The sequence below is a fragment of the Schistocerca piceifrons genome, chromosome 2, assembly GCF_021461385.2.
Source record: "Schistocerca piceifrons isolate TAMUIC-IGC-003096 chromosome 2, iqSchPice1.1, whole genome shotgun sequence".
In the NCBI taxonomy this organism is placed as follows: domain Eukaryota; kingdom Metazoa; phylum Arthropoda; class Insecta; order Orthoptera; family Acrididae; genus Schistocerca; species Schistocerca piceifrons.
In genome coordinates, this window is record NC_060139.1 from 1,009,379,996 (window position 1) to 1,009,394,427 (window position 14,432).

At 39.3% G+C, this 14,432-nt stretch overlaps 1 protein-coding gene across 1 annotated transcript in view; it reads left to right on the top strand.

The window, feature by feature from the left end:
• LOC124777038 (protein aveugle) overlaps window positions 1-11,842 on the top strand; it is a 36,105-nt gene extending 24,263 nt beyond the window's left edge. Inside the window, exons 2-3 of the mRNA XM_047252304.1 lie at window positions 5,613-5,726; window positions 10,644-11,842. Of these exons, the coding sequence (XP_047108260.1) occupies window positions 5,613-5,726; window positions 10,644-10,811 (282 nt within the window). The 3' untranslated portion in view covers window positions 10,812-11,842. The remainder of the gene's footprint in view (window positions 1-5,612; window positions 5,727-10,643) is intronic.
• The last annotated feature ends 2,590 nt before the right edge of the window (window positions 11,843-14,432 follow it).

Sequence of the window (14,432 nt, forward strand, 5' to 3'; positions counted from 1 at the left end):
GGAATAGTATCTTCCAGCCTCTGTGCCCTGTACCAGTGAGCATTCCATCTCATGGGGGAGTCATACTGCTCATCCAGGATGACATTCATAGCCAAACCATCTCACTGAGCACTCAGCTGCAAGCTGTTGCAGTTCGCAATATACTTCTTTGCTTCACATTTTCTCTTTGCAACGTCTACATCATTAGCTGTCACCAGGGTAGACTTCCTCCAGCTTATTGACCAACTCCCTCACGTCTTTTTGCTGCTGGGTGACTTTAATGACACCACCCCCTTTGGGGCTCTTCCATAACTGTTCGAGAGGTGCCCTCTTGGCTGACCTTCTCAATCAACTCAGCCTCATTTGCCTTAACACTGGAGCTCTCGCATTTCTTCCAGACTCCATGCACATCTGTTCCCATTTGTGCCTATTGTTCTGCACTGCCCAGTTTGTGTGTTGTCTTGAGTGGTCTGTTCTCTCACACACATACTCGAGCGACCATATCCAGTGTGCTATTCATTATATGACTCCTACCCCATCTATGTATAAACCCAATTGGCAGCTTTCTAAGGCTGACTGAAGGCTTTATCCCTTCCAGATGACCTTTGACGAACATTTCCCCAGTTGTGATAACAAGATAGAGTACCTCACAAACACTACCCTTACCACCCCAAAATGTTCCATACCTTGCACTTTATCTTTACGGCGCCATGTCCTGGTCCCCTGGTGGATTGAGACATGCCGCAGCATGATTCGCATGCGGAAACATGGCGAGCTGCATTCATTATAAGCTGTTGTGTGCGCAGCGTCATCACATTCTGCGTGATAGCAGAAAACCAGCTGGATTTCATCTACTAGTTTTTTAATGGTTCCACTCCTCTTCCATCATATGGGGCAACCTCTGTCAGCTCTGTGGGACCACATCCACTCCGCCATTCCCTGTCTGACCATAGCAGATGATGTCATTATGGACCCTATAGCTATCTCAAACACCGTGGGCTGCTATTTTGCAGAAATTTCAAGTTTTACCCACTGTCTCCCTGCCCTGTCTCTCGGAAACGAGTGGAGGAGTCTCAGGTGACACCCTTCTCCTCTCAGAATTGTGCATGCTACAGTGTCACCATTACTATGAGGGAGCTAGATCATGCTCTCACTTCATCGTGATCTTCCACCCCAGGGTTGGACGACATTCATATTCAGATGTTGCAGCACCTTTCTCTTGCAAGCGGGCACTTTCTCCTTCATATGTATAATTGCATTTGGGCAGATGGCACATTTCCCAGATGCTGGCGTGAAGCCATTGTCATAGCCATACCTAAGCCCGGTAAGGACAAACACCTTCCTTCTGGCTACTGCCCCATTTCTCTCACCAACTGTGTTGGCAAGCTGATGGAACGTATGATTCATGGCTGGTTGGTATGGTGGCTCAAATCTTGCAGTCTGCTAATCCCTGACAATATGGATTTCGAGTGCACCGTTCTGCAAATGACCATCTTGTCACTTTGTCAACCTATGTCATGAATAGTTTTTTGCACAATTGCCAGACTGTGGCTGTGTGGTTTGATTTGGAGAAAGCTTAAAACACCTGTTGGAGGATTGGTATCCTCCATACTGTATACACGTGGGGCGGGCGTCAGAGGCTCCATGCCCCATTACCTTCAGTAGTTTTTAAGACAGAGTTTCAAGGTATGTGTGGGTTCAGTCTTGTTGGACACTTTGATGCAGGAGAACAGGGTGCCTCGGGGCTCCATCCTGAGCTTCATCATCTTTGCCATAGCTATTAACCTTATTGTGGCTCGTCTCCCGCCAAGCATCTCCAGCTACCGTTTCGCTGACGACTTTGCAGTTCTCCACGGGCTTGTCTCCTCGAGTGGCATTCTCAGAAACATCTCAATCATCTTTACTCGTGGAGTATCAACAATGGTTTTCGCTTTTCCACTGACAAAACTGTTTGTATGAATTTCTGGTGGCACAATGTGTTTCTTCCACCGTCTTTACATCTTAGGTCTGTTGCTCTTCTGTTTGCTAAAACTACGAAATTCCTGGGGCTCATGCTTAATAGGAAACATTCTGGATCCTCCTATGTGTCTTACCTAGCCGCCTGCTGCACCCAGTCCCTGCGTCCTATGTGTCGTAAGTGGTATTTCGTGAGGAGCGTATCATGCCAACCTCCTCTGATTTTACCAATAATGTGTCGGTTAGAAGCTAGACTATGGGTGCTTCATTTATTCATCTGCACATCCATCCACCTTAAGCCATTTTAATACAATTCACCATTGCACTTTTTATGCTAGCCTAGTTGAGAGTCTCTGTGCTGAAGCTGCCAAACTACCACTCATACCAGTGTGATGTTCTCCTCAGCAGATACTCATGCTGTTTGTCTGCTATGCCTTGCCACCCATCCTATGCCTCCTTTTTTGCTGACTCGCTGGCCCATCAGTATGGGGGGCGTCCCTCTTCTCCATTACCTTCCAGAGTTCGGTTTTGGCTCCTACTCCAGCAGTTTAACTTAACGCTACCGGCCACATTCCTGATGATGTGAACCCTTTACTACCGTGGCTTCGTGCAGCGGCCTGTGTCCATCTTGGACTTCAACTGTGTCCGTCTTGGACTTAATTTGTTTCCTAAGGAAACTACTCTGGATTCACTCTACTGCAGTAAGTTTCTCAATCTTCACAACTTAGTGATAGCACCTTCATGTGCACTGATGGCTCTAAGACTAATCATGGTGTTGGGTGTGCCTTCGTCTTTGTCACTGACCAGTTTTGGTATCAGCTTCCGGAACACTGCTCAATATATACAAGAGCTCTCTGGCCTATGTCAGGCCTCCCAGTACATCTGGTGACACAAAGTCTCTAACTGTGTTATATGCTCATTGCCCTTCAGAGCCTCTGTGTGCTGTTCACAGTCCATCCCTGAGTTCAACAGGTCTAAGAAAGCTTCCACCTGTTCACTGTTGAGGGAGTCACTGTGATGTTCATATGGGTTTGTGGTCACATCAGTCTGACGGGAAATGAGGCTGCTGCCGCTGCTGCCAAGGCCGCATTCCTCCTACCTCAGTTCACTAGCTCTTCCATTCCTTCGGATGATCTCTGTATTGCTGTCTATCAGCAGGTTGTATCACTTTGGCATCACCACTGGTCATCTCTTCACAGGATCAAGCTTCAGGGAATTAAAACTCTCCCAGTGGCTTGGCCAACCTCATGTTGGTTCTCTTGCCGCGAGGAGATCATTTTAGCTAGTAGGTTGCTTATTGGGCATCGTCATTTTAGCCATTGCCATTTGTGATTCCCCTGTCATTTCATTGTCACCAACCTTTGACAGTTCACCATTTCTGACCAAATGCCCTTTTTTAACCACTTACATTCTCATATAAGTGTGCCATCTGAGTTATCAGCTGCTTAAGCAAACGACACATGGGCTGTCAACAGCATTTTACTTTTTATCCTTTGTAGCAATATGGTGAAGGACATTTAATCTTTGGCTCGGGACCTCCACTATCTCTACAGCATATTTTGTTGACCTTTCTCCACTAGGAAGTCCTTGTTCTTAGCTCGCATGCCTTCCATCGATTGAGCTTAACATACTGTTGTGGGTTGGCAGGGGAGCCAACACTGTGATTATTAGAGGAAGCCGAAAGGCACGCATTTTAGCTCATGCAGGCTGGCGTGAGGTCTGGAACAGGACAAGGAAATTAGAATTTAGAAAAACGGACGTAGCTGGTGGAATACTTAACTTTAATCCATTAATGATGAGCGTCGCTCTGGACTGTACATTATTCACAATATCAATAGTAACTGAACATGGCGCCTTGCTAGGTCATAGCAAATGACGTAGCTGAAGGCTATGCTAACTATCGTCTCGGCAAATGAGAGCGTATTTTGTCAGTGAACCATCGCTAGCAAAGTCGGTTGTACCACTGGGGTGAGTGCTAGGAAGTCTCTTTAGACCTGCCGTGTGGCGGCGCTCGGTCTGCAATCACTGATAGTGGCGACACGTGGGTCTGACGTATACTAACGGACCGTGGCAGATTTAAAGGTTACCACCTAGCAAGTGTGGTGTCTGGTGGTGACACCACACATACAATCAGTTTTAAGTTCTTTTACTTCTTGATGATCTAAGTTTATGACGTGGATGCTTATGACCTTATGTTTTTGTGGCCTAAAACAAACAAACAAACAAATTTCCCTCAAATCACATAATACAGTTAGATGATTCATTATATCTCTCAATATTATTGTTAGTCTTCTACAGCCCTTTTCCATGGTTTCAACCACTGCAAGTTTAAGACCTTCACACTGCACTGGTATTATCTACTACTACCTGTATGGTAGCACAAAGGTTTTCAAACTGTGTATCAAGACTCCCAGGACATTGTGACCTCACAGTTGGGTCACCATGGTGGTTCCATAACAGTAATAATTTACCAGGACATTGTGGCCTCACAGTTGGGTCACCATGGTGGTTCCATAACAATAATAATTTGGTTTATTTGCTTTGCAAGTAAAGGAACAACATGTGCACTAGTTGTGATATCTAGCAGGCCGGCAAGTAAGTGTTGTTACTATGGCAGCATGGTAGATGGCAGTCTAGTAATATGGAAGAAAAAGTAGGATGATAATGATATACATTGCACTATTCCTGCTCTTCATATGATTGTAGAATAAAAGACTTACAGGTGGTGAAGAGTTGACTCTGTGTTTGTAGATCATATAACTGAACTCGGTGATTACTTCCTGAACTACTTTCCAGAAGTAGTAGATAAACATAACTAGATGAAAGATCCTTTAAGAACAGAACTTCCATCAACACTTACTGTTGATGAACAAAAGCAATTTATGGATATTTCTTCAGACTCCACATTGAAATTGAAGTTCGTTTCCTCATCACAGCTTGATTTTTGGAGCTGGTGAAGTAGGAATATCTGCAAGTTTTGATACCTTTTGCTACAACCTACTTATGTGAGGTAGCTTTTTCAGCATAGGCAATCATCAGTAGCAAATACAGATTGCGAATGAATGTGAAGAAAGAGATTTCCAATCTTGTGCAGAGATTTGAGGAACTGGTGATAAAGAAGTAAGCTCATCCTTCTCCTTATTTTGTTGCAAGAATTGGACATAATAATGTTAAAAGTTTATTAAAATGTGTTGCTTTTGACATTTAATAAAGAAATAATTCTTATTCTTTTTTTTTTTTTTAATTTAGGTTTATTTACCTCACATTTCAGTTGGATGTCATGTGCGAAAGGAGTCACAGGTGATCGTGTATAAATCAAGGGTACTGAGGATCCAAAAAGTTCGAAAACCACTTGGCTGGCACATCTCTGCTGGTACCAAGCTGCTCCTCTTTCAGCTTCCAAACATTTAAACTCATCTCTGAGACTCCTACCCCATTTTTATAAACCACTGGTACCATGTTGTATGTTGCTGTCTTATTTTTTTTCTGATTGGTTGAAGTTATCATTTAAATTATCTTATGGAAGTTCAGCTTGCCATGTCCTTCATTCCTGCCTTAAATGCATTGCTTAATGATGTCTTTTGAAGTCTTCATGGACATTTACTTCTGTCTTGCTTTCTTCATAGAATATTTCAGAGCACTTTATCTCTATTACTGATGCATTCTCTCATTTCTAGAATAAAACAGCACGCCCAAAACCAGTGTATCTGTGGACTGTTCTGGATGTTCAGAAATGGCTGCGAAGACATTGCAGTGACTATTACCCATTGTATGCAGAAAAGTTTCAGCAGGTAATTTATGTAATACAAAAGTTTTCATTGAATTGTACAAAGTGTCCATAGAATGTGTTCCAATTCAGTTTGTTTTTTTTCAGTCACGGTGTAGCAATTTCTGTAAATTGTATTGTGCTTGGAATCTTTCAGTTAAACAAAAACATGTTTTTATTTTTCTATTAGAATTAGTATAAGAGTAATTCCATGTCAATCCAAATCAGAAGGGAAAAAAAAACATTTTCGACCAGACCATCTCAGATTTCTTGCAGATTTGCTGCATCCAGTGATCTAGATAAGAGATGGAAAAGTGCCAGTTTGCTGAGGTATGCGCAAGGCTGTAGCCAGGATTTTGTCAAAAAGGGGGGATCTGATTTGTTAAAGACGAACTTAAAAAGGCTTATTTTTTCATTTGTTCTGAAAACACTTATATTCCGCTTTTTAATTTTAAGTGCATAACTTGCTTTTAGGTGGCCTTTATTCTTAACACACACACACACACACACACACACACACACACACACACACACACACACACAGAGAGAGACAGAGAGAGAGAGAGAGAGAGAGAGAGAGAGAGAGAGAGAGAGAGTTGTGAGGCATTTTTACTTTATTATTATTCAATGAAGGAAATTCATTTGTTTACATAAGCTGGTTTGTTTGTCTTTTATTTGTACTCCCATAACGATAGTCATTTGTTTACAGGTTTGTTGACATTGGTACAAGTTTACCCAGTGCCAATTTACACCTAATAAGAACATTACTTAATATTCTTAGTAAGCTCCACTTCGGGTTGTAATCATGGATGTCTGATATACAAATAATGAGATAATCAATATTATGTACATTTATGTTGAAGCTTGTAATAACGCTAGAGAAGCCTGCAACTTATGAGGTGGGTCGTATCCGGACCTGTAAGAAATTTTCAACAACGTTTGAACGCATTGTCTGAAACGGGAGGTATCATACCAAGAAAACATGATTGAAGTAGAATTGCTACGGGAGAAAATTCAGAAGTCACTATATTAGCTGCAATTGTCACTAATCCTCATGTAAGTTTCCGTCAGTCGGAAAGTGATTCAGCAATTTCTCAAAGGAGTGCCCTTTGAATACTTAAGCATGGTAAATTCCATCTGTATCACATTGGTCTACATCAAGCCCTGCATGGGGATGATTTCCAGAAGTGTGTTGAATTTTGACAGTGGGCTCTAGTACAAGTTGAAAATGGTACATTATCCAAGGTGGCTGTGTGAAATTTATTTGTGTCTGTGTCAGCATAAGTGACCATAATTCTGGTTCTAATCCAGGTACAACTATGAAACTTGTATCATTTTTAAAGCTAATGAATAGAGCTTTACATTGATATGCAACATGGCAGGTTTCTAGGAATTTTCACACTAAAGGTCATTGACCTTCAGCTTGAATCTTAAATATCTCAAAACACCCTACCTTCAATTTTTTTGATATATATAATTGCTCCAATATGCTACTATAAACATGGTAAATATCAAGGTGGCACATCAAAGGCATCATGACCAAAAATTTATTTTGTCTGCATGAGTACACTATCAAAACGCAGAAGGTAGTACATAAATATGAAACAAAAGTTATTAAAAAATACAATTTGTAAGTAATGTTGACAAAAATATCTTTTATATTATTGTAGTAGAAGTATGATCCATTTACACTGTGTGTTGTTGTTGTTGTTGTGGTCTTCAGTCCTGAGACTGGTTTGATGCAGCTCTCCATGCTACTCTATCCTGTGCAAGCTTCTTCATCTCCCAGTACCTACTGCGACCTAAATCCTTCTGAATCTGCTTAGTGTATTCATCTCTTGGTCTCCCTCTACGATTTTTACACTCCACGCTGCCCTCCAATTCTAAATTGGTGATCCCTTGATGCCTCAGAACATGTCCTACCAACCGATCCCTCCTTCTAGTCAAGTTGTGCCACAAACTTCTCTTCTCCCCAATCCTATTCAATACCTCCTCATTAGTTATATGATCTACCCATCTAATCTTCAGCATTCTTCTGTAGCACCACATTTCGAAAGCTTCTATCCGCTTCTTGTCCAAACTAGTTATCGTCCATGTTTCACTTCCATACATGGCTACGCTCCATACAAATACTTTCAGAAACGACTTCCTGACACTTAAATCTATACTCAATGTTAACAAATTTCTCTTCTTCAGAAACACTTTCCTTGCCATTGCCAGTCTACATTTTATATCCCCTCTACTTCGACCATCATCAGTTATTTTGCTCCCCAAATAGCAAAACTCCTTTACTACTTTAAGTGTCTCATTTGCTAATCTTATTCCCTCAGCATCACCTGACTTAATTTGACTACATTCCATTATCCTCGTTTTGCTTTGATTGATGTTCATCTTATACCCTCCTTTCAAGACACTGTCCATTCCCTTCAACTGCTCTTCCAAGTCAGAATTACAATGTCATCGGCAAACCTCAAAGTTTTTATTTCTTCTCCATGGATTTTAATACCTACTCCGAATTTTTCTTTTGTTTCCTTTACTGCTTGCTCAATATACAGATTGAATAACATCGGGGAGAGGCTACAACCCTGTCTTACTCCCTTCCCAACCACTGCTTCCCTTTCATGTCCCTCGACTCTTATAACTGCCATCTGGTTTCTGTACAAATTGTAAATAGCCTTTCGCTCCCTGTATTTTACCCCTGCCATCTTCAGAATTTGAGAGTATTCCAGTCAACATTGTCAATAGCTTTCTCTAAGTCTACAAATGCTAGAAACGTAGGTTTGCTGTTCCTTAATCTTTCTTCTAAGATAAGTCGTAAGGTCAGTATTGCCTCACGTGTTCCAGTGTTTCTACGGAATCCAAACTGATCTTCCCCGAGGTCGGCTTCTACCAGTTTTTCCATTCATCTGTAAAGAATTCGCGTTAGTATTTTGCATCCGTGAAGTATTAAATTGATTGTTCGGTAATTTTCACATCTGTCAGCACCTGGTTTCTTTGGGATTGGAATTATTATATTCTTCTTGAAGTCTGAGGGTATTTCACCTGTCTCGTACATCTTGCTCACCAGATGGTAGAGTTTTGTCAGGACTGGCTCTCCCAAGGCCGTCAGGAGTTCGAATGGAATGTTGTCTACTCCTGGGACCTTGTTTCGACTCAGGTCTTTCAGTGCTCTTCAGTGGCAGTGTCTTAATTGTGATGGGAAACTGATGTGTAGTTGAAGACACATGAAGGAATATTTTATTTTCACCGCTGAAAAAAATAAAATAAAATTAATCCATTCAAAATCTCCTGATGGTAGGACTGAATCATGAAATTATTTCGGTTTTTGTATTGGGCAGCACATCCATCTGAAAAGTAGTCAATGTAATTTGGAGTCAGAAAGTGACATTTTAAGAAACTGAAAATGCTGGAGATAATCAGATATTTCCATGTACGAAACATGCTGTATGTCATTAGTATTTGCATCTCAGTAGTAAGCTAAAAACTGGTGAATTGTAATCTGTGAACTATTCCACTGAAATCCCTGTACTTTATCCTGAACCTCTTCCTGAATGGTGAAGGACTAATTATGTACAAAATCACAAACAAGATATTCATGTACTTTGAGTTCTTCTTGAGTGATTTTAAAGGTCCTTGACTGCTACTGTATGATACATAAGTGTGATAGAAGCCATTGTAAACTCAATGCAGTCATCTCAATAAAATCATCTGTTGGTTTTTTTTTTTTTTTTTTAGTTTTTAAAACTACCCTGCCTGTTGTTAAGCAACACTTTTCATCCATGTGGTGTGCCATAGTGATATTTACCACGTTTATAGTAGCGTATTGGGGCAATACAAATTTTTTTTTCCAAAAAAGTTGAAGGTGAGGAGTTTTGAAAGTTCAAGGTCAAAGGTTAAGGCCAGTGACCTTGAATGTGAAAAATTCTTAAAAACCTGCCATGTTGTATATCAATGAAAAGATCTACTCATTGGCTTTTCATTGATTAGAACCAGAATTATAGTCATTTATGTTGAGATAGACGCATATAAATCACATAATTTCGAAAATTTGCAACCTGTAACTTTCTTCACAATTATTGTATATCTCTACAAATTCGTAGTGTTCATCTCTTATCTGATCACTGAATGCTCCAAATTTGAAAGACATCTGAGTGAGTTGGGTTGACTGTTTTGTTGGATTGGTATGGAATTACCAATAATCCAGACTCATACTGCCATGGTACTGGTTCCCATTTTATGCTGTTTCATTTACAACAATACAAAACTTTTGCATCTTATGTTCATATGTTTCAAGACAAGACTTGTGATTTGCCATCCAGGACAACCATAAATGGCAAGAGTGGAAGTACACTTCCATATTTTAATCACCTCCTCTTATTTATCCAGCGTGTTGCCTCATCTCCTCCTTTAACATAGCTTTTACTTCTTTGGTACATTTATTCCATCCTGTCAATTGCATATTTTTGCATGCCCTTAGCCAATCTTGCTGTAGTTTGGTATTTTTCACATACATGCTCATTGCTATAAGAGAGTGTTATGTTAATGGTCAGAAAATGTCCCAGAATCTACTGCAGATTGAACCCTAAACCTTTAAGTTGGAGACCTTACAATTGTTTTTTAATGTTTAGATGTTGATTACACAGTACTTCATTCCTCTACCATCCGCATGAAGTTTCTTCGTCTCGCTTCATTTCTGCCCTCTCCCCAGTTTGTTTTGTGCAATATTTATGGTGCACCTCAATATAAGAATGAAATTTGCCTCCGAATATATACAAATGTAAGGAAAACATTGAGATACACATTCATCAATGTTCAATAAAACATATATAAAAAGAAACCAGTAAAAATAAGATAAGGAAAAATGTCTCTTACCTTTTTTATAACTTTTTGTATTAACTATGTCAAACTCTCTTTGTACAGTTCCCCTAATTTTTGCTTTCAGCATGACATAACTGGCAGGTCATTAATAAGGATTAATGAAAGCACCTTAATTAGACTGGGCATTGAAAATGCTGTACATCGCCAAGAAATTTGGAGAGAGATTGCAAAACTCCGCCTGAAGACTGACATCATAGAAATCCGTGATCTGGAAAGGAGGATTAATTGCTGACATATTTATAATCATACTGTAAAGAAATTGTTAGTTATGAATTTTACAGAAAAAGAAAGATTCATTTTAACATTCTTCGTGCTACTTCTGTCATTATATCACGCAAGGAAAAGAGCAACTACATTACGACTTATACATCTGAAGAAAAGAAGATGCCGTTTGTTGCGTACCATCATGGACATATCTGACACGCGAGAGAAGTAGCAAAGTGATAAATTGTACCCATTTTCTTCATGAAATATTATTCTTTTCAAATCTCTGTATCACTTCTCTCTTCCATAGATGTTGAATAAAATTGTCATTCCTATTACAATTCTATGTATGCTTCATGATCAGAATTCTTTCTTGCATAATTGTTCTGTAATAATTCTTAATTTTTAAGAAATTTATTAAAATTGGAAGTAAAACAGCTGGGGTAATGTTGGAACTCATAATGTGTGAGTAAATGACCAGTAATTAGACAGAAAGTGTCAATATTGATTTGTCTTATCTCGCATTCCAGACTGCTTTATCTGTCAGAGTTTATTGTTCCGTTTCAGTTTCCTGCTCTGTAGCCTCCTTGTGTTGTAGCTTTTCATTAATTCATATTGTATGTGTTCTTCACTTGTGATTAAACAAAGCTCTTGTTTGTTGTTACAAATTACTGTTGTAGGTTAACTTATAAGAGATGCTAAGCTGTGTGTCCATAGATTAAATTGCAAAGCATAAATATATCAAATACAAAAAATTAAATTTCTACTCATTGGGGGGTTTTAGTCACTGCCAACAGAAGATGACACAAACACTACCTTTCAGGATGAGAGGTTCCTTCATCTGGTCACAGAGAAGTAATGGACTGAGGGAAGGAGACTATTCAGAGATTGAGAAGGAAAGCTACTCAGGATTCCAGAAAATAAATTACAGGAGAAGAAAAGATGAGAAAATTCCACAATCATTTTCTCTCTCTCTGTCAGAGAAAGAGAACTGTACTGTATTTGTGTAATCTTTTGTGAGGCTTTATATGGCTACTAGCTAAGCAGAATTTTTCCTTCTTTGCTTGTAGTTTTATTTTAGAGATCTCCCACCCCATCACTTCACTGACCTTCCCCATCCTCTTCTCACACACACTTCCCGTGGTTAAAGCAATGAGCATTAAATAAAGTTTATTGAAAAGAATAATCACTTCCTACCTTCCTTAACTTTTAAATTAACTAGTTACTTATTCAAATTTGGAATGGATTTCATCTACATAGCTTCTTTTCCGCCATAAAAGATTTTTTAAAACATACTGAAATGTAGTTTAACAAAGAAAATAATCAATTATTGTTAATATAATGTAAATGAGTAGATAAAAGAATCAACTCACCATGCGGCTCCAGGGGAACACACACGCACAAATGGATTTGACGTTTACAAGCTTTAGGAGCCAGTGGCTTCTACTTCTGGCAGAAAAGTGGAAAGGGAATGAAGAAGGGCGAAGGAAAAGGACTGGAGAGCTTTAGGGAAAGGGGTACACTTCAGAAAAGTCATCCAGAATCCCGGGTCAGGGGATACTTACCGGACGGGATGACAAGGAAAGACTGATTTTTGGGGACTGCCCTGGACGAGATTTGAAAACCTGAGAGCTAAAACATGGAAGACAGGGCAATATGCAAGACAGAGATTACCACTAAAACATTTTGCAAGAGTTAATAAGAATGAGAAGCTAAGTGCATTGTACATAACAAAAGTGGGAGGGGTGGTGAAAAATAGACAGAAAAGACAATGAAAGATGTAGGAAATTAAAATGGAGTGAAGCAAAGAATAGTTACAGTGAATAAAAGCTGAGACGGAAGAAATTAATGTAAATTCAGGCCAGGTGGGTGGCTAAAGCTAAGGACATGTTGTAGTGCTAGTTCCCACTTTGGAAATCTGAGAAAGTGGTGTCTGGGAGAAGAATCAAACTGGTGTGTGTGGTTAAACAGGCACCATGATCATGTTGTACAGCATGCTCTGGAACAAGATATCGTTTGTTGCTTGTATACACCCTCTGCCTATACCCATTCATCCTGACTGATAACTAGGTGGCAGTCATGCCGATGTAAAAGGCCAAACAGTGTTTACATAACAACTGCTATACGACGTGTCATTTCACAGGTGGCTCTCCCATTGATAGTATATGTTTTGCCAGTTACAGGGCTGGAATAGGTGGTGGTTGGAGGGTGCATAGGGCAAGTTTTTTGGAGCGGACATGGTCACAGGGGTAGGAGCCGCAAGGTAGGTAGATGGTTGCAGAAGGAGCATAGGGTCTGACAAGGATATTGCGGAGATTGGGAGGGTGATGAAAAGCTAGCCTAGATGTGGTGGGCAAAACGTCAGACAGAATGGATCTCATGTTTCACTGTGTAATTTAACTCGTGTCTATTTTTTAGATAATAAAATTGCAATACTGGATTATACATAAAACTGGCTTGCTGCTTCATAGAAAATACACATATTTTGTTGAGTAAGAGGAAGACATGTCTATAGAATTGTGTAGAAATGTGTGTTGATCACATCTGAATTTAAGCCACCAGAAATACAAATTATTTTGGTATGGAGGCCAGGAGGGAAAATGTTGATAACAAACAAAATTAAGAATAACCAAAAACTTTTTTTGTTAAAAAATTATTGCATCACTCAGCAATTATATTTAAAAGATGCATATTTAAGACTGTTTCAGGGTACAGTGAGTTACATCTGCCTGAGACAATCTGCCCAGAATTCTTGCTTCTTCAGTAAGAGCAGGATCACAATGCTGACTGCTTGAAGTGAGAGTCTAAAAATGTGGCTAACTTTTAAATAGAGCAAGCTTCATTTGGAAATAGACGCTTCTCAATATAATGTTGCTATTTCAGTAGTTAAACTGTTCTTTAAACTTGACTATTTTAAAGAGACTCTGTTAAGTAGTGGAATTATTTGTGAACATATCACATACTCTTCTCCAGAGTATACTGTTCTTGTATAAATACTCATTCTTCCAGTGACATGAAATACATTTCATTCATTAGGAAAATGGAGAGATAATTAAAATGTATTAGGTATATGTAATGAGTGTACAAACCTATGTAAGCAGAAGTGTGAGAAACCAAGGAGCATGGGCCAAATTTAAGTGTGTGAGGACTAATTCATCCTTCAACTCTCGTATGTGTGTAACCATGGCCATTTACTATTCCACCATGTTGGAACATTTTGTGCTAGAAGTACTGTAATCTCAGTTTTCTTGTTGCACCTGGTGCATTTGATAATTTCTCTTTAACAATATTGCTTTGCCTCAACAATTTAAAAAAAATGTGCTACTGGTATGCAGATGTCTCCCAAACAATAATGATACAACAAAATAAATGGCACAACAATACTCCTAGTGTTGGAATAAATGTCCTGCCATCTGAAAGAAGTAAATTTAATGTATATGCAACACATGATATTTGCAGGATGGAATGAAGTGTCCCAGCTGCAACCTTATTTTTACTGTTGTCTGTAACAATGACAGTTATTCTGCCTAAAATACAGGGTTATTACAAATGATTGAAGCGATTTCACAGCTCTACAATAACTTTATTATTTGAGATATTTTCACAATGCTTTGCACACACCTACAAAAACTCAAAAAGTTTTTTTAGG